The sequence below is a fragment of the Rhea pennata genome, chromosome 6 (genome assembly GCF_028389875.1).
Source record: "Rhea pennata isolate bPtePen1 chromosome 6, bPtePen1.pri, whole genome shotgun sequence".
NCBI classification, from domain to species: Eukaryota; Metazoa; Chordata; class Aves; order Rheiformes; family Rheidae; genus Rhea; species Rhea pennata.
In genome coordinates this window covers 10,691,378-10,715,281 of record NC_084668.1, presented here as the reverse complement: position 1 = coordinate 10,715,281, position 23,904 = coordinate 10,691,378, and the positions used below count along the sequence as shown (strand labels likewise).

At 40.6% G+C, this 23,904-nt stretch overlaps 1 protein-coding gene across 1 annotated transcript; it reads right to left on the bottom strand.

Annotated features, from left to right (window-relative positions):
* Positions 1-2,080: 2,080 nt before the first annotated feature.
* On the bottom strand, positions 2,081-23,002 carry LOC134142078 (protein mono-ADP-ribosyltransferase PARP14-like). Its single transcript, XM_062578830.1, has 19 exons — positions 22,769-23,002; positions 22,324-22,421; positions 22,209-22,242; positions 21,229-21,303; positions 20,275-20,472; positions 18,747-19,034; positions 16,616-16,852; positions 13,535-15,783; positions 11,575-11,811; positions 11,090-11,311; positions 10,012-10,102; positions 8,843-8,992; positions 8,198-8,260; positions 7,185-7,352; positions 6,158-6,367; positions 5,465-6,058; positions 4,063-4,208; positions 2,699-2,873; positions 2,081-2,482 (listed from the first exon to the last, which is right to left on the bottom strand). The coding sequence occupies exons 1-19, from the start codon at positions 22,959-22,961 to the stop codon at positions 2,193-2,195; spliced, it is 5,718 nt and encodes a 1,905-aa protein (XP_062434814.1). The 5' UTR covers positions 22,962-23,002; the 3' UTR covers positions 2,081-2,192.
* Between the last annotated feature and the right edge of the window lie 902 nt (positions 23,003-23,904).

The following is a 23,904-nucleotide window of genomic DNA, read 5'->3' as shown; positions in this document are numbered from 1 at the left end:
GTAACCTCTTAACTGTGGTGAAATACCGAGCGCAGGAAGCCAGAGGACTCTGTCATCTGTCACACTGGGGAAACGAAACCGCGGGAATTAGTAACAGGATCCCCTACGAAGTTTGTTTGTTTTAAACATAGGTTCTTGGGCCATACCTTACTTAGCACATATCTGACCTTCAAGCACTGGGAGCTCAGTCAGCATTTTTCAGCAGAGTTGGAAAATTGACTTCCTCAATCAGAAGTGATGAAAGTCCAAGGCAAGCAACTCCTGCTCTAGTGCAGGGGGAGCGGTGGGCTAGGGTAGGGCATTAATAAACAGCCTAATTTTTATGGTTCTGCTAAGAGATTAGCAGGTTCAAACTCTTACCTTATTTCACACCACCTCCCCTAGAAAATACAGCCCTTATCATTGCAATGTAAGCAGTGCCAACTGCTCACACTGACACAGGCAGCCTTGGGATCCCCCGAGCCTACAGTGCGCCTGTGCTGCCCAGGCGACAACAGCCCCCAGCCCTTCCCCAGCATAGGGAGAGGCCAAGTGGCAAACCAGACATCACTGCTACCATTAAAAACTGTCTAGGGTCCACAAAGGTGGAGTTTAAAAAAAAAAAAAGAAGAAAAAAACTGTCCGGGATTCAAACCTCCATATCCAGAGTCTTCTGCTTTAAGACCTTACACTACTTCTTTGAAGGGGGGGGGAAAGTGTTTTCCATCTAACAGATAACTGCTGTACTTATATATCCAGTACCACTCCACATGTCTGCACAGTCCTCTGAAATGCAGCAAACATACCTGCTTCTCTGAATACAATGGGTGCAAATTCAAATTCTGCAAGTACTGTTTTATCATCTGCATTATCATTCTTGATAACCAGAAATAAACATACATCTTTTCAATCTGCAAATAAATAAAATAATGCAATGACTGATTATAAGCTCTTAACAATATTGCAGAGAAGTTATTTTGCTTCCAGAACCCCTGCTGAAATTTCTTTTCAGAGTGGCTGCAAGGGATGCATCAAACAATCAGTGCAAAATCTTAATACTAACAACCTAACTAAATCTACCTAAACCAAGTATTATTTACTTAAATGATTTCCTCCTAACCACCCAACCAAGTAACAGTACAGAGCTGATAAAAATCACAATGGAGCCAAGGGTTTTTAGAAGTTGGAGGTGCTGCAAAGCCCTGCTTTTTCAGTGAAAGATCCTACGACACAGGCTGCAAAAGGCGTATTTTTGTATTCTCACCATCACATTATGCAGGTCATTACATTGTTTTGCTTTCTCTGCAAACATGAACTCTGAACTTTAGCTTGCTAAATGACTGCCATGCTTTGGGTTGCCTGTTCACTCAAGTCCCACCAAAAATGCTCTTTTTAAACAACTCTGGGCCTTTCTCTGCCACATACCCTTCTCCTGAAGACAACTATAGCTAGCACATTACATCATCAGAAATACCTCAACATTTACTTTCCTGCCTCTCTCAGGCTGTATATAAAGTACATACAAGAAAATAAACCAACGGTGGAAAGTTTTGGCAGATTTATAGAACCTCCTACTAGATTTCTTTTTAATTAATAATTAAAAAACTCAGAACAGAGACTCGAAGCTACAAGTTTTGTGTGACGTTTTGAAATAAGGGTCTAACAAGGAGAAGGAAAAGCTGCATCTCAACTGCAGTTTGTTCAGCTTTATTGAAAACACTCTAAATGACAATTTGCATCATAAATGATGATACAGAGAGAGCAAGAAACTACTAACACCACAGTATATTGAACTGCAGCTGAGAGGAGATGCTCCTCTCCCCATCTCCCCTCCCCCCCCCCCCCCGCCGCCGCCACCCCAGTACTGCCTACTTTTTATTGCAACTAGGATGGCCACATACTGCAAGGAAAGGCTAAATTCCAGAGTTGTTCTGTTTTAAATCTGATATGTAATCTAAGAGTAATTCTCAGCAGAAAATGGCACTCACAAATGTTAAGTGTTTCCACTCAGTATAACTGAAAATATTTAAGCAGTGTTTTTCAGTGCCATCAAAAATTGCCTTTGGGTTGCTTAAATGTAAAAAAAGCTTAAAGAAATCAGTATGATAAAAGTAATTTTTATTGCTTTACTGTATTTTTTTCTATTTATAAGAAAGATTAATTCACAAAGTAAAGATTAAAAGACACACAATCTTAGCTAAAATGAAGACTGCTTATCTAGTGAAAGTGATAAGGTATTCTGGGTAAGCCTGAATGTCATTAAATATGATAAACATGGATGGTCGGTTCATGTTATCAGTTGAGCTATCAAACAAATCTATAGAGTTACTAGTATTTTTTACTGCTGGAGTAATTGCTCCTTTTCTCCCCAAGGAATATTCTCCAACGAGGACTCGAGCAAGGTACATGTACTTCTTCCCATCCACATCTGGTTTAGAGTACGTATCACTGGCAGAATAGTTGGCATTAACAGCAAAGTAAGTTCCGTTTCCAAAGCTTGCAGCTGTGGTCAGAAAACAAACAAAAAAAACCAGACACATTTGAGTCTTTCATAAGCAACAACCATTTATCTGTAAAGCAATTCACAGACTCTTAAGCTGACAATTTTACTTTTGTTTGTAATGGTAAATCATTTTGCATACAAGGTAGAAATACATAGATCCCATGGCAAACTACTAGTCATATTCAATGAAACAAGGTGCTCTGAAATCCACATTACCATTCATTCCAGCATAGCTCCGGTTAAATCCATTTTTGTTAATGAAGGCTAATGAGTCACTACTTGTTCCATGAAACAGAAGCCTCTCATTATTTCTGTTGCCATTTTTCTTATCCATTTCAAGCTTTTTTATCTGGTAGGCCTTCCAAAAAAATGGGTTCTGTATCCTTTCAATCTACAAAGTTTGAAAGTAGGACACGCTGTTGATTAGTACTAACATTTTTAACGACAGTGAGCTTTAAAAAGAAAAAATTTACCTCCCAGATTCTCTGTACTTTTGCATGATAGACAACAAATCCCTGCGCAAATCTGACAGGAAGATTCCATGGAAAACCATGTAAGATGGTTTTGCAGGTTTCTGGGCACACCCAAATTGCCTTTCTCTGAAGAACACACAGCTTAGGGGAAGAGTATGCTATGCTCTACTAGAGCAAAAATGATCTAATGAAACAGTTATACTCAGCAGGTGCTGAAGAGTCAACTGCTTAAGGCTTGTTCTAAATACCTTAACTGCAATGTTAAATCAACGTTGATTAAGACTAGTGACAGCATTCCATTCTGCTCCACTTAGGTCTTAGTCTTTTGGTGAACATCCTACATATACTCTCATGTTTGACTTGACTATAGGGTAGTTTATGCCTATTGCAGATGAGACGCAGGTATGTAGTCTTCCATCACTTCAGAAGTAGCTACTGCTTAAAACCAGCTGGACACTGAAAGTTTTACTGGGCACTTAAATAACTTCAGAACCAGCTCTGTGTTTTCAAGCCAGCTGGAAAGTGATCCCCACTTGGGGATTAATACACTAGCAGGCAGTCTGGCATATGTTCCCACCACTGGTGGAATCAGTAGTGCAGAAACAAGAAATTTTAGGAAGAATATTTAAGTAGACATAAGAAACAGTAATGTCCTCCGTGAGTAAGTTGTTTTGTATTCATTTCTGGATATGAAATCCTCTCTGCTTACTGATTTTTGAATACATAAAAAAAGGAGAATTCATAGTAGATACAGGAGCAGTGCATACAGGCAGTTCCATTAAAATTGCCCTACTCAGCACTCTCTCAGCTTCATAAAACCCAGTCCCAGAGCAGATTCTTGAGAAGGAAGGGATTTTACTACAGGTTGGAAAGGTGTTAACTTCACAGGTGGTAGTACTTGTAGGGATATTAAAGATTTTATTTATCTTTTTAGACAATTATTAAGAAGAAATCTGTATTATAAATAAAAATTCAGTAGGAATGCAGATCAAAACTGTCTTTCTTTTTCCATATGGACTCATCCAAGTTCATAGGTCTCAGCCAACTTAGTCATTCTTCATTAGTCATTATCAAAGTACTTATGCTCAGAAATTATGATGTTTTTACCTTTTCAATTTTGAGTAATGGACAGGTCTGCAGAAACCTTGCCTGCACATCTTTGTATTCTTTCATTTCTGGTTTTAGCTCCACTACTTTGACTTGCTCTGTTTGCATATCATCCCATGTTGCAGGGAGCACTATTGACTCTTGATCTGCAAGAGAAACCATATTTACCAAAATCCTCTGCTTAAAGTGATATATGTCCTCCTAGAAGCCATCTGAATGCCTGTACACCTATTTATTGTTTAGCTTATTGCTAGTGCTTATTGGTCTTCAGCAGCCAAGAATATTCCATGGGTCTTTTACTCATTAGGGTACTGTACTTGCAGCTTACCATTTCACTGGCAATTAACAGGCAGAAATTGGTAATATCCACACAAATCTGTTATCTTTCACAGCTGAAAGCAGATCCTTTGTAACACCCTTTAACAGCAGCCTTCTCTGCAAATTGGGTTTTCAAAGACTTGGGACAAATACAGAAATACTGAGAAGTAGAAGGGTTTGAGAAATGGCCCATCATATGGCCATTCTCTCACCTTCTGTCCACAGTAACAAAAGAGAAACAGGTGCTGTTAATTCTCCCAAATAAGAGGCAAGGAATAAAGCATCTGAATAAGGGAGATTTTGATTTAACTCCTCGTCTCCAAAAAAAAACACTCTCATACAGAAAAGCAGAAGTCTTCCCTTCTCTCATTTCATTAAAGTCATCAAGTATCTAGCTGTGATGTCAAACACGTTGACTGGTGCACATGCTAAAGAAATCTGGCATGTTCAGTTCCCTCAGTTAGGCAGATGAAGACTTTTTGATAAATGACAGCTTTTTTTGGGGGGGGAAGTGGAAAGCATGGGCAGGAGACATTAATAATGGGCTGGGAGTTACAGTTCCTTAAATGTGTCAACTTCCATTTTCAAGTGTTAGTTAAAAAAAATTCTTACTAACATATAAAATGAGCTTATGCAAAACTGAGTCACAGTGAGATGTAGAAAAGTAATATCCGTACATACAGGACCTTCCCAGTGTAAGGAAGAGATACTTCCTTATATTGTAAAAGATCGGAAGTAGACAGGAGAGAGAGCTCAAGAACATAAATGAGCCAGCTCTGATCTAGAGTGACTACCACTGCAGATGTAAGATCTGATTATTGCTAGTAAGTCTGTTAAAAACCTCACAATGGGCTATCTACTTTAACAGTTTTAAATAACTTTAGAATTCCCTTTTATCTTCGTTTCTCACTCTAGTTCCTTTTGTGCAGTTTTGTTTCTACTGAACGTACAAAGGAACTAGAGTGAGAAACGAAGATAACTCCTAACAACATTTAGTGTATTTGCACCATTCCTTCCTTACTCTAGGCTCGATACAACCTGGTTTTACATGGCAACGTCTACCTGTCAAGATGCTTTTACCTACCTTCAGATTTATCAATACGCAGGATGGGTGTACTTCTTCCTTGATCATCTTCAGCATGTTTAGCTTCCATATTCACTCTGTAGTTCTTGTTATTAATGGTGACTGAAATATTTTTCTGCTTTCCTAAGAAAGCATTTTCTAAATGCATATTTGTCAGATTATCAAAGGGCACATAAGAATCATTTTCAAAATATTTCCACTCAATTACATTTTTTAAGAGTTCCGCCTTGATTTCTTCCTCTTTAGCAGCTTTAACCTTGTGAATCATATCTTGAATTCTTGAATAAACAAGCCACACATCTTTGTTAACACCTGAAATTCGAATAGAGGTGCCTTCCAAACGAAGAACAATATTTAATGTCATCTGTAGGTCATGCAGTTCTTCATTCTCCTTTTCACCAAAACCCAGGATAGACTCATCTGTGATTACTTTCTGAAACTGTTCCTTTAAAATTGCATTTTTCAACCAAGTTTCAGTTTCTTGCACTTTTTTTTGGTTTTCACCACAAATTTGAACAACAGCCACCTCCATTTTCCTTTCCAAAACTGCTTTGCTTTCTTTCTTTGGGGTCCATTTCTCAGAGCTCAAGAGTGCTATATTGAAATACAAATGCTACAGTTAGCATCAACTGATAATGCTTAATATTAAACAGATTGATCTATAACCCATACTTAGAAATGACATCTACTTACTTACTGGCCTGGAACACAGTGATTTGGATGGAACTGTATTACCAGAACCTTCTCTTTTCTTCATGCTTGCAAGGAACACACTTAGCAGAGATGGCTGAAAGATGACAACTTTAACTGTTTTCAGAGACCAAACAGAGTTATTTCTTGCAAAGTCAGCTACTGCATCCATTATTTCATCAGCTGCTTCAGCTGGATCACGGCCTGCCTCACCTGAAACAAGTTATAAACATTTTGAATTTTTAAAGAGTTAGCAACTATTACAATGGGTTAAATCATCATTAGAAGAACAGCTATGCTAATACCTAAAACCACTTTAATCATGAATCAGTCACAAATAACTTTAGGCTGGTGATTTCAACTGGCAGGGAAAGAATGCTCAAGACCAGCTTTACAGTCCCAAAGAAAAAGTTTACTTCTGTTAAGGTGTCATTTGATCAAGTTATGAAATAGATAACATAGCTTGGTTGCCTAATATGCCAGAGGACTTGCATGAATAAAACTAAATCTGGTTTTGGAGCAATGAGTTGGCTACTGGGCCATTGAGTGCAAGAGAGCCCTGCACACATTTTGCGTTATTTAGCTAGGGATTTTTACTGACCTAAGTGAAAATAAAAATGTACATTTTTTTTGACAGGTTAATATTCCATCCATATCAGCTTTACTTGTGCTCCCACTAGAAAGAGTTGTATTGTCTACTAATTTTAGCAATGGAGAAGCAGCTCGCTGGATATTCTCCAATGAGCTGCCTGTGCATATCAAGCTGCAGAGACAAATATTTATAGTTTTCTAGGAAGTATAGATATACCTGTGTATCCCTAATATTGGGGAAAAAAAAACACAGCTCCAAGGTGCTTCTTTCACTCCTTACATACTAGCTGACTGCAACGAGTGAACCTATTTAGAAAGGACTACAGTTTCTATGTATCTTTTCAAAGAATAACCTTTCCAAATAAATCAAACTGTTTGCTTGAACCCCGATTTTAGCAGAATCATATGCAATGAAAGCTGTTCAAAAATAGACACAAACCTGTTCCAATTGCTGGGAAGATGACAGAGGTGTACTGCTGTAATTCACACTCCTGAAGCACTTTGGAGACTGGTACCTTGATATCATCCTGGGCAACACAATGAATTATTTTTTTGCATGGCAAGTGTCCTCCTTGAGTGGTTATAAAACCATTATTAGGCTGCAAGGCTGAAAGACAGGAAGCAAACAATCAACGATTATCTACAATGAAAACTTCTGCTAATCCTTGTTAGCAGATAAGAAAGTCATGATAACTATGTCCCAGGACAAGCTGCAAGGCTCCTTCCACAGGCATCCCTTGCTCCATTTTCACTGTCTAAGCCTAGGGATTCATTTTATATTTGAAATTTATTGGCCTTCATTCCTAAGTTTACTCTGCAGACTTAGGGAACTCATGCAGACCAATGTTGCAGTCATCCTCCATGCAAATGAACATGCTATCTACCCTCATGCTGTCCAGCCTGAATTGACCTTTTGATCTGCAAAATTTGGGCCAGCCTCTCTCACCTCTTCCACACATTCCCCCCCCTCCTTTGGTTGGTCTTCTGAGCTGACCTCCACACTAGCCTCATTCTGTCTTCCCATTATTTTGTGGGCTTTTAAGGCATGTACTTTTCCATTCTTAATCCTCATTCATCACATCTGCTGGTCATAAACTGACTCTGGTCTACAAATAAATGCTATTCTATCAACATTTCTACCAACACCATTCTCTGCTCAAGACAGACTTAATTCATTTTTATCACCCAGAGTTTTATTGAAATAACAGCATGCAACAATGAGTAGGTTAGATTTTTATATATGCTTAGATGTTGTCTCATTCTTAAAGATTTTTCTTTTCCTTCCCCTATTAGATGTTTTACAAATATCACACCAATCAATTAAAAAATTAGCTGATGTAACACAATTCGTAATACAGCTCGATGTACACTAGGCACTTAGTAAATATTCCAACAGATCCCCTGCCACATATGAACACCTTTAGAAAGGAGGTCAGAAGTGTTGTACTATACCTAGTTGAGTACATTCATCTTCAACTGCTTTTCCAGCACCTTCCAGAATCGCTTTAGAAACACCTTAAGTGAGAAGAGATATGTAAATCCACTGTAACTACTGTTAATTCCATTAAAGCCCCATCTAAGTCACAACATGGTACTACACATCATCTAAAAATCTCTCATTTCTGATAGCAGTACAGATTATAAATGAAAAATGTCGTTGCTTAAGAGTCTGGCTTACATTTTTCAACTCTGATGTCTGAAGCACCTAACAAGTTTCACAGAGGTCAAAACCTCACTGAGGTTTGTCTTTTCCTTTAGCCTGAAAGAGATGTTCTATAAAAAGATTCTATTAAAACAACAAGATTAAAAAATTAGCTTCAAGAATCTTAAACATGCCATCCTGTAACACAGACTAAGAAGTTTGAGGACATGCTGTAGAAAGATTTTTCTCTCAAATTTTTTGTAGTATTTTCTTACGTTGGAAGAGAGAGCAAGACAGTGTCAGATGTTTCCTAATTGGGCTTTCATACCCTGAGAAATAAAATAGAAGCCACATTGTAAAACAAAAGGTTTTAGAACACTGAAAATGATCTATACTCTCCTTATTCAGCCCTTCCAAACACACGTTCTTCTCATCTATAATACCAAATAAAATACCTTTTTTGAGGCTAAACGTTTTGTTTGTTATGTTTACAATGACATCTGTCTCCTCCTTGGTGATATCTCCAATTGCTACCTGGAACACAATGGAGCCAATCATCATTTCATGCACATCCCGTGCTGGGGATGAAATAGGACCAAAGAACACTGCAGGAAAGAAACATACAGGAATAAGAGCACAGAACTTCCTTGGGCTGAAAGACCTGTTCACAGGTATGATGTCTACAGAGATGACAGTTTGGCCCCAGGCTCAGCCAGTGCCACTCCTGTGAAGACAGCTGCCTTCTGTATTATCTGAAAATAATTCCTTTTCACAGGAGTCTGATCAGCTTTCACCTATTCCCATCGTTGTTCTGCATAATGAGACAGCAGGGAAACCATGTTTTGCTGCACACCTGGTATAAATACACTTCCGTGCAATCTTACTCTATAAGCCTTTGCTAAACTTGAGAGGTAGTAGAGAGGCAAACTTGCCAAATCTCACTCCCTTGCTCCACTGTCTATCAGTTTATAAGACAGGTTCTCTACTACATGACAGAACTTTACCTACATGTTATTTATAAAAAAATTGATCAAGTTTTCACCATATAACTAATTTTCTGCACTCTGTAGTTATTTTAGGCCAGATAACACCAGAGATTTCAGTTTTGGTTTTAGTATTGACATAAAAGGATAAAAAAAGATTTGAAGGGAATTCCAAAGAGGCCCCTTTGGATGCATACCAGCAAATACTCATCTGCATTCCCAGAAGACAAGAAGAAACTGACTCATTCATGATCTGACCAAGTGTTACAGGGATGGTAACAACACACACTACAACCAAAAAGCCCCAAAACACCACCTCTGTCCTCACCACACTACAGCTTCTACTCTTTACTGTGGGAGAGCTTTAACCCAATAATGGAACCCCCAGTACATTTTTTCCTTTGTGCCTCCAACACTGTTTCAAACGTTACAGACACTCATCTTGAAACTATTTTGCCTTTATGACAGCTGCTTTAACTCCAGTATTAACACTTCTTACTTGGACTTTGGGCATGACATGCTCACCAAACACCTATTTGAACACCTACACTGAATACATTCCCTGGAGTACTCATATATATATATATGTAAAATATATATATAAAACAAATAAAAAGAATACTTTTTGAAAACAAGCTTACATGTGCTTTGGCTAGCCTTACTTGAAGCAGTCTCAGGCGCTTTATCATCTATAGTATTTCCACGTCTGTGCTGCAGTTCATCTGAAAATACCTAGAAAAGGAAACTAGAGTCAACCACTGCAGAAAAGTCTTTACTCAGAAGTTTGAGTTAAAAGTGAAGTTAAAAAGACTTTAAAAGGAGCACAATACAAATAACCACAGTGCTGATGGGAAGTCTTGACAAACTGTAGTTCTTGGAGAACAATGTTGCTCAAGATTAGCAATGGATAAATCGGAAAATAACTTCAAGTCAATGCCCTAATTACCATTTCTGAGAGATACATGAACTGAGAGCACCTTTACATTGAGGGGCTAATTCACACTGATTCAAGTCCACATTCATTAGCTGCAACTCTGCAGAGTAGCTCAAGCTTTGTCACAACAACAGTCAAGTCTGGCCTTTCAAGAAGTATTAGCTATTGCACAAAAGGGCAAAACACATCAGTTGTTCAAACATTTGGGTATTATTTCACAATGTGACTGCTCTTTTTTGAGAGATTCCACTGGAAAATGAGTAACTGGAGTGTGGATATAGAAAACCTGGGCTAATATGATACTGAAGAAAGCGGCATGCAGAACCATGGTATGTTTCCTACCACAGAAATTTACTAGCACAACAATCCAAGCACAATTATTCTTCCTGAGAGACACTAGCTAAACCTGCCAAAAGCCTTTTTTTTTTTTTCTCCCCCCTCTCTCTCTCCAAATATAGACAGGAGCAAATATGCAGGAGTTACATAATTCTTGCCTACAGATAAGTTTGCTGCATTAACCACAAAAGCTCATGAAATAAAAGAATAATCATACTTTCATTTGTATCATTCTCAGGGAATAAAACAGGACAGGAAGGAAAGAGAGCTGCCCAAGAAAGGCAGGCAACTATGAGAGACAGAACCAAAAGGAGAACTTTCACTACAGACAAGAAAGACTGTCAGCAAACTGCTCTTTTCTTTAGTGTGAGAATTAGCATAATTAGGATTCTTTCGAGGTCATCACCTGATGGACCCAAATAAAATAGCACATAATAGGAAAAACTCACCTGCACATTGGATGTGTCCTTTGGATGCAATAAAAAGTGAACTTCTTTAAGAGAATTTACTTTCTTTTTACTACTGAATTCAAACACTTTGTCAAATAGTAATTTGGCAACAACAGACTTCGGAAATACTAAATTCCCTGTCCCAATTGCTGGGAAAGTGATTGACTTTAAAGACAGCTCCTCAGCAATCTGCAGGCATTTTGTAATGATGTTTCCAAGGATCTGAAAAGCACAGTTGTTAACAAAAAGTCATTATTTTTTTGCCAGTATGTGAAATTCAGCACTTCTAGCTACCTTTTGGTAATAAAATACAATAATTACATACATCACAAAGCATATATTAGTTAACATTGGATCAGCCACACATAAAAGAACAGCCCAAACTCATCTCTATGAAGTTATCCCTCATTTCAAAGGGGAAGTTGCATTAGACCCACTGCAAGGTGCAGGCAAATTCAAAGTTAAGCAAATAAAAACCCTTTTACCTTTTTTGCAGATCCTTGTCCCTGTGACCATCCAGGTATAATAGCATGAAGCACATAACAGCAACCTAGATTGTATCCTTTTGTTTTAAACACAGATCCTTCATGGGGTGTGTTTTCTAAGCCTTCTTCCTTTAAGGCTGTCTGGAGCATTGGTCCTGCCTTGCTTAGCAAGGCTTTGGAGAGTGGCCCTCTATTAAGCTGTAGATCTTTGGCAACACTGTTGACTACAATGTCTGTCTGAAAGGGTGGGAGAAGGGAGGAGGAAGGGAGGGAAATAGCAGAAAAAAACTCATCAATGCAAAATTTAAGCTTAAAAGCTATCCAAATGCAGCCTGTCTGCTGACTTACAAGAGTTTTGGGGACAGCAACCTGAAACGTAACAAAACTTTAGGAAAAAACAAAACTGCGTTCAGTTCTGATACCATCAGTCTGCCCAATGAAATAGAAGACCTGCATTAAAACTGAAATTCATTTCATTCTGAGAGAAGAAAGTTAAAATTCTTCATTCCTGGTCTACTTAGTCTACCTTCCTTCAAAAAACACTTATACAACTTTATCCTCTAAGAGAGGCTCACAGACCAGGTTCTGTGTCCAAATTTCCTACCTCCCAGCAAGACAGAAGTAATACAGCGCAAAATTTCTTCTGCTCAACTCTTGCCTCTGTTGAGGTTGCAAGGCAAACTGGGGTAAGCAGGACCTTCTATATATGATTGATCAAGAAAAAAAAAAAAGAAGCTGTAGAGAAACTGTACTGGAAAAAGAGGTAAGGGGAAGGAAAAGAGAAGTGAGAAAAGCAGTAATTTAGAAGGGAGAGAAATATAGAGGGCTAGGAATATTGTATCAAATACAGCCTCCAGCTCTTGAGGAAACACCTGTCTACACCATATTTTTTAATGTATTTGTTCTGCTCTGGCCAATTGCAGGAGCTCTGTATGTACAAGCTGTGGGAGATAACCACTCCTGAAAGGATTAGCTGGCCACTGTGGAAAGGATTCAGAGAGGAGCTGCTTCCAGTAGCACTGATCCCAGTTAACTAACTTTCAGGTCAGCTAATTGGAATTTAATGCTGAAGGTAGCTGGAAAATGGTGAATTTGGTACTCAACAGGATATGCAATAGCAACTCTACATTGCATTCCACTGTTCACCAATAACGTTAGGAATAACGTTTCCCCAGTAAATCACTGGGGGAAAAGGAGGAACCCTACTTGCATAGAATCATTCAGAAGAATTAGGATACATTAAAGTCAATGCCTTGAAGTTTTCAAGCATCAAAACTCATCTTGAAACAAGCATTCACTTCAATAGCTGAGACAAGTCTATAGGGGCCCCCTGCACACCAGGGAGTGAGCTTACCTAGTGCGCACACAGATCAATATCCTTCAAAAGCAGGTAAAGCCACCCCGGCTCTGGGCAGTATGCTCAGCAGCACCAGCACATAATTGGATGTGTGTGGCTGTGCTGCCCTAGGTCCCCTGGGAATTTGGAACTTGCATAACTACTTTCACATGGAAGGGCACTTACGTTAACTAGAACTGAGTACCCTCTTCTGCACGCATACCACCTCTTTCTAACCACAGCTCTGTGATCAAGACTTTCAGGAGGTCAGTACCACATGTGAGTGGTTCCTGCCCAGCAAGCCAGAGTTCAATGTTTTCTAGCCCAGGACTACTTCTACTGGAAGTCAGTTGCTTCTGCAAAACTGGTGCGCCATGCACCGCAGGGATACATGTGCCTCTGTTAGCTACGTAGCACTGTGTTGTGAGATCAACTATGTGTGTACACCACACAATAACAGTTATTTTAGCAGCAATTGTTACCTGCCATGACTGCCAATTCCAATATCAGATGTATTACATCGCTAATTAGAGATTATGATCTACGTTCCTTTTTTATGCTGTACAAACTTTAAAATGAGTTTTACTTGAAACTAGACAACAGCTGGTAATTTAAAATACTTACTGTAGCATCTTCAATGCTTCCTTTTTTCAGTATAACATCAAGGCCTTCCTCTGTCGTTATCATCATGACGCTGTCACTATTTTGAGAACTTTGGCTTTCCCTAGGACGCTTATCTCTATCAGTTTGACATACTGAACCACGGGGAAGTAAATTATCTGGAAATACTTCTTCCAGTGCCTCACTGAAAGCCCGAACGTTTTTCTCTGCAACATCCACAAGATGAACCTCCTTCAAGCTACTGTCCCCTCTGGATTCTTCCAAGGTTTCCTTGATGGATGATACGATTGAATATGTACACAGTTGCAGTGGAAAGCCAAAAATCCCAGCACCTATAGAAGGGAGAGCTATGGACTGATGATTATATGTTTCAGCCAGCTGTAGACATTTCTTCACTGACTCTCTTAGCAAGAGCACACACTTTTCTGCTTCATCTTTTCTCCACCTGGACCCAACAGCATGAATCACTTGTTTGCAGGGGAGTTTCCCAGCACCAGTGATAACAGCACATCCAGGTTGCAAACACCCCTGCTTTGTCAGTATGTCACATTCTGCCTGTAGTTCTGGACCAGCTGCTTGCAAAAGTGCCCCAGCAAGGCCACCTATGTGTTTTAAGTCTTCGTTCGATGCATTTACAACAACATCAACACGATGAGTGCACAAGTCAGCTTTATAAACCGCTATTACAATGCCACCAATGGTTGCCTGCCTGTAGGGCTTGCCTTCACTACTATGTTCTTGCTGTTCTTCCAGCTCTTCTGGCTGCTCTTCCAGCCTGACTAGACAGTTAAAGTCTTGTTGCACAGTGGTAGCATAAAAGCTTTCTCGTTCTTTGAAATGTAACTTGGCTCCTGGCTCATTAATTAACACACGCTTATAATGCAACCCAGACAGAATTTGTTCTACTAAGATGACTCCCTTCACCACTTCTCTTCTTGGCCCACTCAAAGAAATAACTGCACGCTTCCTTTGTGTGCCAAAGTCAACTTTCAATCCTTTACTTTGTAATTTAGTCCATACTTTGGCCATCTCTTTCTCAAAGAACATTATGACTGCCATAGGCTTTCCTCTGATAACCTTTTGCACTTGAGTGTTTTGATCTATAAAGTCATAGAGTTCCTCATACGCTTTTTCTACTGCTTCCAAACAACCAGCAACAATGACCTGACTCCCTACCTGAGTGACTGTTACAGCTGCATTAGAACAATTCTGGGTGGTGAGTAACCTCCATTCTTTTTTCTGGAGGACTGACTCATCTTCCAGATCAATGCTTCTATAGTTCAATTCCTTATTTATTTCTTCTTCTGCTTTTAGGAGCATTTCAGGAGTACTCCCGGTCAACAAGATAGCTTCCATTCCAAGCTTATAGAAGGCACTAATCTGTTTTGACATAAACAGGCTCTGTGACAGGATTTCATTATCGACATGTTCTAAAAACCGGAAAATATAAGGGTGAACATTAACTGATTTCTTTGCCATTTTGCGTTTATCATCTAGGATTTCTCCTTTGACTTTATAAGCTTCCTCAGACACTCCACATAAGCTAATTTTCTTTTGCAAGGGATCATAAGTCATCTGCAGAGTTGGGCATTCCTTGCGAATTTTTTCTTCAAGTCCAGTACTCTGTAAAATTGCATACTCCTCTGGAAATACTTCCACCATTTCTTCAGTTTTTTGCTTTTCTCTTTCAATTTTTCTGGTGGCATTTTCTATCAGCAATTTCAGCTCTTGTTCAACATTCTTCAGATCCTCTTTGTCACCTACTAGAACAAGTAACTCCTTGGAAACACATGGGCTTATCAAAACTCTATTTTGGTTTATGCTATTCCTAACAGCTTCCCACACCTCTGCGCTTACTTGATATTTAATTGTTTTGTACTTTGATATGCTACACGAAAACGCTGTAGAAACACTTTCATTCCATGTCTTGATCAATCGAGCCATTAATCTCTTCTGCTTGGACAAAGCAGTTGAAAGATGCAAAGTAACTTTTGGATCTGCACAGCTGGGTTCAGGCCATGTTAGCTCACAATTACACTTTGCCATATCACAATTGATTGCCTCAATTAGCCTATTATTTCTCTGTAAGAACTGCCAGATATAGGGATCCAGAGGCACTGTAACTGGATCTGGCTTCTTTATTTGTGGCCCTTCCTTTCCATAGAGAGCTGTTCCCAGCGAGATATAGTAAGGATAGACAGAGATCGGTACTCTGTTGAGTGAATGCTGCTTTGCCAGGATATTGATTACATCTAAAACATACCAAAAAAAAAAAAAAAAAAAAAAAAAAAAAACATAGACAAACAATCAGTTACAGCACTTAAAGCCAAGGATCTTTTGCTGTTCTGGGGGTTTTGTTTATTTATCATATAATAATTTTAAAAACATATATAAGAAGTTTTACAGTAGTTTTCCCTCTTCCCAAATAAAAACAATTTCAAGTTATTAAAGAGTTACTGTTTTTAAATGTCTAATAAAATAAATTAGGCAGAGGCAAGTAAGTACTGACTCTGTCCACCTTCAGGAGGGAATAAATACAGGACAGCATTGTCTCTGTCTCCACCTCTATTACTACTGAGTTGGGCACTCCAGTACAGTGTATATGTGACCTACTAATCATCATCAAGTCACACCTCTTCCAGCTTTCCCCTTGTCCTCCATCTGCCACAGATGTTCGTTCTTTTGGTACTAGTAGGACACACTACAGCACCTGCTGTCTGGCTGAGTCACCCAAGAAATTGCTCTCAGATAAGCCAGACAGCACATACCACCTACTAAAATAAATGGTCTCCTGCACTATGTGGAGTTATGCTCACCCTTGGTGAGCTCAAATTGTAACCTGAAGTCTGTAAAGAGCAAGGCCAGGGTAGACTAATAAACTATGTCTAAAAAGAAAGAAAAGCCCTATGCATCCTGCCCAGCTGATCAAAAACTTCGGCTTGCACTCCAATTAGCAGAAACCTGCTAACAGAACACTTGACCTACTGTTTTATGAGGGCAAAGCAGCTATTTCTTTAAGGGTGGGGAAAAATTCATTTAAGTCAAAGGATATTGAAGAAATAAAGGCTTCGTTTTCTGCATTACCTTTATGGTCACTGAATGTAATGATGGCTGCACCTTCTTCAGGTAACTGCTGAACATCTACCACTTGTGCACTTCCATTCTTCTTGTTTTCAAAGTAGATGGTTATATAGTCATTAGATGTATTAGGTGGTATATTTTCAGCCCTAATGCTTTCTGTCACCTCAAGACACCGTGCAGTAATACTTTGTTGTTTTGCTCTGTGGTTTTGATTAAATTTTTTAACAAATTCCTCTGTGGCTAGAAAGAGAAGGGAGAAAAAAAAATCAAACATGTAGCTCACTTTTTTACTAGGATATTATCAGACTATCACTATATCACTGACCAAAGCATTGAGTTATGAAGCATCTGTTAACTTAGTGGTGCCCAAAGCTAATTCTTTCCACCTATTCAGTTTCTATGGTCTAATATTAACCAAACAGTTCATCATAACTGTTGAGCAACAATTACTATAGCCGCAATTTGTCACTAGTTTCCCAGTTAAGTAGCATTTGGTCTTTTTAACCCCAAGACAAAACAGTATCAAGCTCATTCGGGACTATGGGTTAAATACAATTAAACACACTGAGTCATCTGTTTAAATTTGTATTCTTTCAGTTGTATTATCAGTATATTCTATTTTTGGTTACTTTTTTCTTTTTTTTCCATCATCATGGTATAAGTCAATTATGTCACCTTAGGTCTGTCTGATAAATGCATAGGAAACCTTTTGATGGTTCTACTTATTTTCTCGAGGCTAAACCAGAAATTTGGGACTAGATCAGGATATGAAGCAAGTCATTTCTGACTTCTGAAGAGATATAGACTCTGCTTTCTCAAAGATTATAGATTTGTTTGACAGTGATTTAGTTATACAACTGATTAACCCTTTCACTATTTTAAAGTTTCTGAACAACTTCATCCTTGTATGTTACCATTAACTCAATTATTCCTAATTAAGTTGATTTAGGGTGGCACATAACTTGTTTTCATTGAACATAACTTCCAAAGAGACTAATTTCCCTGCCCCCACCCCGGAACAAACACTTCTCTGTTTTTCCAAATCAGATACATGTAAAATCACCTTGTCCCTACAGGGGTTCAAGCACAGCAGCAGTCCCAGAATCCCCACAGTGAGTTTACTGCTGTCAGCTTAATTCACTTTTCCTGGTAACAAAGTGCTGCACTCTCTACAACAGCAGCTACGGCGTTTGCTTACATCATTCCTGAATCTGGTTTTACTCACGCTGGTTACTGTTTCCCATGTCCTGGGATGAAGTTTGTTAATAAAAGCCAACAAAAATTCTCATCTGGAACCAGGAAGTTCCCCCCCTCCATTTCTCACTGGTGTAAAGTAGCAGACACTGTCTGTCAGAGACCTTTAACATGAATTACTGATGAGGAAGAAAGGGAATATACAGTGCCAACCACACTACAAGAAAAACACAGTGGGCACTCAGTCACTTTGCTGGTTAGTATCATAGCCTCAGGCAAAGCAGATGCTGTTAATTCAACACTTCATATAACTGACAGCTATCACTCTATGCGTAAGAGCAGATGGACTTGCCTCAACAGCCAAGGGTCTGCCTAGCCCAGTATTCTGCCTCCAGCAGGGGTCATAGCAGCGAGCTAGAGAACTGCAGTAAAAAGATGCTATTCCCTTAACCCTCTCCAGAGTTCCTTAACCCAGACTCCAACTATTTTTTAGTACATGAGATTCCCTAAGCCTACCATGATGCATTAAAATGTTCTCTAAGTATCTGTCCTCCCTTGAATCCATGCAAGTTTACATAGTACAGTACACATATAAAACCTTTTGGGAAAGGGATCCCTCATTATCTATCATAAGACTTAACATATCATTTTGTTGCTTGTACAAAGCTATAGATCAGTTTTTGTCCTACCCATTTTGTTCATCACCTTAACCAGAGATAACTCTTCTTACTTAGGCTGGCCTTTACACCTTACTAATATAAAGGTATATCTCATTGATTTTGTGGAGTTATTTTTAATTTTAAACGATGAAAAAATCTAAGTAGGCTTGAAAGCTAATAATAGAAAACATTGCTCTTTATTTCCAGCCTTGGCTTCCTCTCAAACACAACTTCTTAGAATTAGCTAATGAAAGAGATCTACAACTCAGACTTCTTCTTACCAATACTTCCAGCAAAAGTAACTACAGCAGCATTTATTTCAGGTATCATTTCCACACTGAAGTCATTGTCTTCCTCCGATAAACCACTGATGTTCTCTACTAGCATAATTAACAGGTAATCTTCTGTTGTCACCTGCACATTTTGAAGCACAACTAAGGCAGAAGGCACGGATTCTTGAGTTCTCTCCATTTGGCGTAACTCCTGGATAGTCTCCTCTTGCCAAGGTTTCACCAACAGCCCAATTTTCTTCACTGAGTGATGCTTCCTTTGCAAAACTCCTTGAGCATCTAGTTTCACAAACAAGAAAGATGCCATTTTCCATTCTCCCCATCCAGAGCAGATAATACATTAAGCTACATTTCATTTCAAAATCTGACCAAACATCTGTTTCTTCTGTCATAGATAAATAACACAAAATGACTTTAAGAGTTAGTATCAGGATAAATTTTACCCTATAATTTAGATGTCTCAGTCTCCCTGAAGAAAAATGAGCTACTTTTTGAGGTAAATGCAGCTTCCTTTCTACTGCCAAATAGTCTTCAGCTGCAAGAAGCTGTTCTCCAGATTAGCAACATCTGATAACTAGCAAATAAAGAAAGGGTTTTCCAGCCTGCTTATCCCATGCATTTAACAGATATGACTTTATCCTGTCTAACCAGGCAGTTTCCTCATACTGTGTAGGTCCTTCACACACTAACAAGTAGTGAACAGTATGGAGGAATACTACATATAAATTGAGGCTATTTTAAATTTATTTTCTCCAGGAAGTGCTCTCTAAACCTGCTCCTGATTTTATGACAGATAGAGATAAATATTATTTTTCTAAAATGGGCCATGCTGGTTCTTGGCTTATGCTAATATGGATTTCCTAATGTATGTGTACACAGGAGCTGTTCTGTCCTTATGGGAGTGTCTGCTAATCCCTTTTCTGGTTCAGGTACCTGAATTTATTCTTCCACTGCTTTCCTATTACTCAGGACTGTACCCATACTGAAAGCCTTGCTAAAGTCACTTGAAACCTCACAAAAGGTCAAGGTGAACTCAGAATAGCATTTTCTTTAAAACATCATTCAGCTCTTATAAATACATGACATTTACAGTCTCTTTTCCTCCCAGTCTCCAAAGCCCTGGCAGCTGAGATTACTATGAGAGAAAATACAATAAAGAAGTATTTACTCACAAACTGCAGCTAATACTGTACTATGCTGTATCTTACCCCCCCAACCAGAATAAAGCTTTCTTATTCTGCAGTACTCCTGCCACCAGTTCTCCTACGTTATGCTGTGTGAGCCTTGATCAAGCATCCAGAATAGGTTAGAGAACCACCTCTTTCCTTGTGGGTTATTATAAGCACTGGCAGAAACCCCCATCTGCATTGAATAAGTAAGTACATCCTTTTACACCCTATCTTTCTCTGGGAATATGCCATTTTTGCAGTAGCAAAGACCACAAAAGATCTGCCACCAGCAAAGGTGCTTAAAAAAAAAAGTGTTTTAGTAATATAAAATACATAAGATAAGCTCATACCTTCCTTATCCTGAAAGGTGATGATTATTTGCTGATCCTTTCTGATGCAAGACTTGATGGGTCCCCCACCAGACTTCTTTTTATTTTCAAAATACATTTCCACAATCTCATCTTCTATTTCTTCCCCAGAGGCCGTGGTTACTACTATGACAGATTCCCCAGAAACTGTTGTTTCTGCTCTCAAGTTCCCAAATGATTCTGAAATCAAAGATTACACTCTGATGCCTTAGGCAAAAATTAAGAGACAAACTTATTATCTTTCAAGCTTTCACACCAAGTTCTGTGCACAAATATAAGATCAATAAAAAGACAAATAAACAGTTATTCAGTTTTGTTTCACAATATCCTTTAAATTCCAAGCTGATCATATCACTCGTGGAAAACCAACAGGTGAGGAGTAAGGGCTTCTCTGTATCCCCAGGTAGGTACACTAAAGCAGTGGCTATGAAAGCTTCTTCAAATACCCACAATGAGGGGAACCATCACTCTTTTCCCTGTGCCCTCTCCCCATTTACATCTCCCACTGCTGCTATGAGCCACCATGGGTCCACACATGAGGGCCGTCATAGGAGCTTAAGTGTACCTGGGCTACAGATAGTTAATGATGCTCTACAGCAGATCACCTAGGTGGGATGAGAGTCCTCACATCGCCTCACAGCTGGGGCTGGTGACAGCCTGGGAAGGTCTGGGTAGGGACAGCCTAAGTTTAGCAGCTTATTACATGCTTCTTAAGAGCTGAGCTTTCTGAAATAGTGAAGCAGGAGGTTTCATCCTAGAGGGACTCATACACAGAAAAATGAGCATTTTTTAGCCTCAAGTAATGATTTCCACATTGTATTAGACAAAAACCACAAGCCATTCAGGTGTTCGTAACACTGCTGCAGCATAAAGATCAATGAAAACAAACAAAGCAAGAATATATGCATATATTTGCTTGAAAAGTGGTACACTAACCTGTTTTCTCCTGCTCAGCACACTCCAAAGCCTCCTTCTTCTTGGAGATGGGAAAAGACACCTGGTGTTCGTTAACTACAGACAAATGACAATGCTATCTCAACTACTGGGTACTCAAAAAGCAAAAGATCACAGTTTTTAGATCCAGAGCTAACACAGCCTGAATTTAGTTGATACTGCCAGAATCATAAACATGCATATCTATTTGAAGCCACATGCTGAATGTTGTTCCACAAACATCCTTTAATTTCAAACAACAATAGGCACCGTGTTAAAAAGCAAACTAGCACATACGCACTCATGCTGTGTGAACCAGAGCTAGCAGATCTTGTAATGCATTAGAGCACATTCCTCACACCAAAAACAGTGCTGTTGAACAAGAGCTCTCTAGGAGATTCTTTATCTTAGACAAAAACAGCCTTAAAAAACAGCAGTTCTGAAAAAGTGCGTATAACAATGTAATCCCCACTCAGAATGAGATTTCTACCTGCTATTCTGAAGACTGAGGAACACTGCTAAATCAGAAAGAGTGAGACAAATGGTAACAGCTCTCAGACCGGTCTGCACCCTCAATCTTCATATGTGCACTGTCCTTATTAGACAGGTACAAATTACACACGCGGAGGTGAGCGTGCCATGTATGGTTATGAAAACCTGACTCACAGGGAGACCATCATTCCACCTCAGCTAAAATGGTAACAAAAACTGCAGGGAATGTTAGTTCACTCCATTTTTATGCATTTCTTAAAGATTAATTTTCATGGTTTAAAAATGAAGAGAAGTGCTAAAACGGGAGGGGGAAGCCCCACGCAAGCCCACACAAGCACTTGACCGGACAAGGCTCAGGCACTGACTTCCCACTTCCCTCTAGCACCCGGGACCACCCTGCGGAGATCTCCTCGGCTCAGGCAGAAGAGCCTCCCCCACACCCCGCCACGGCGCGTGGGTAGCAGTCGCAGCGCGGGTCACACGAGCCCTACCTGTCCCCCAGGCCTCCCCCGCCGCTCCGGCCTCCTGCAAACGCAAAGATAGGAAAGGCGTTAGGCGCGTCTCTCTCTTCCAGCCCACTCCACCCCGCCCCGCCGCCCGCCTCACCTGCATGGTGAGGGGCACCTCCGTGACGAGCAGCACCAGCCTTCCCCTCGGCCCCCAGTCGAGCTCATGGGTCCCCCGGTCGAGCACCCGCTGTCTCACTGCGAACACCGCAGGCACTGGGTGAGGCGGGGAGGCGCCGCGGGCAACGGCCGCTCGCGCGACCCCCCCCCAGCCTTTCCTCCCCCCGCGGGCAACGGCCGCTCGCGCCCTCACAGCCGGCGGCGGCAACGGCCGCTCGCGCGACCCCCCCCCCCCCCCCCCCCCTCCCACCTTTCCTCCCCCGCGGGCAACGGCCGCTCGCGCCCTCACAGCCGGCGGCGGCAACGGCCGCTCGCGCGACCCCCCCCCCCCCCCCCCCTTTCCTCCCCCGCGGGCAACGGCCGCTCGCGCCCTCACAGCCGGCAGCGGCAACGGCCGCTCGCGCGACACCGCCGCCGCCGCTCACCGTCGCGGTGGGCGAAGCAGACGAGGAGGTGCCCGGGCGCCGGCCCCGCTCGCAGCTCGCACTCGCCGCCGCCCGAGCGCTTCTGGCTCTGGAAGTAGCAGAGCAGCTTCTTCCGCAGGGCGCCCGGCGGCTCGGCGGCGCCCCAGTCGCCGCGCACCAGCAGCGGGAAGGCGTCCGGCTGCTGCCCGGCCATGGCCGCGCCGATCCCTGGCCTTTGGCTCCCCGTAAGGCCCTCGCCCGCCCGCCGCTTTCGCTTTCATTTCCCGGGCGAGAGCCAAACGCCAGCGCCGGGCTCCGCCCCGCTGCGGAGCGGGCGAGGCAGCCGCCCTTCGCCCTGCCGGGGGCCACCGCTTCCCGCACCTGGTACCGGAGGTAGGACACAACCCACCGCCGCCCGCACAAAACACACGGGAGCAGCAGCATTATATAGCTCGCTTTACTGACGAGATCATAAATGCGGGGTCGTACTCTCCTCGAGCCATGCAAAGAGCTACTTTTAAACATACGGTGTTTTCAGTGTCTGAGTTTATAACAGGGATTTGGGTAATAACGAGATTTTGGTGTTTCGGCACTACGTTTTCAAATCATGCTGCAAAATACAATTTTCTTATTTTTCATAATTTTGTGTGAGAAAAATACCATTTAAAATAGGGAAGACTGCAAGGGAAGAGTATTTTCCTCCTGACCAATATTTAAGCTAGATGAGAAACTTTCTAATGATAGTTCAGAACTTCCTGTAAAAAAAACTTACGGTGGCTGTATTATTATGGTTTGGGTTTCTAACTGGCTATTTTTGCTGCATATTTTATTACTCTGCCCTCATATGAGAAACCTGACATTTAAACTACCGAGATAAGAAATTCAAATATTTTCCCTGATCTTCACTGCAAGTTCATTAAGGAAACATCAGTTAATAATTAATGTCATTAAATACAATAAATGTGAGTGGATTTGCTGTGTTGTCACGTAGCTGTGTGAATTCATGGGAATTCCTTTGTTTCTTGGTATGTGATAAATCTGTTTCCTAGTGCACTGTTCTTTCAGCCATTAGTTTGAGTACATTTTCTTCCCTCACTGTCATCAGGCAAAATAACTGACATATATTGCAATATATATAGAGAGAGGACTCTATCACT

Bases quoted from the DNA above. Each gene is read 5' to 3' on its own strand.
- LOC134142078 (XM_062578830.1), bottom strand. From the start codon at position 22,961: ATGGCCGGGCAGCAGCCGGACGCCTTCCCGCTGCTGGTGCGCGGCGAC. The intron at 21,304-22,208 runs GTAGGGCTCGTG...ATTTGTCTGTAG, and splicing joins GGGGGAGGCCTGGGGGACAG to TTAACGAACACCAGGTGTCT. The intron at 2,874-4,062 runs GTAAAAACATCA...CAAACTTTGTAG, and splicing joins CATTACTCAAAATTGAAAAG to ATTGAAAGGATACAGAACCC.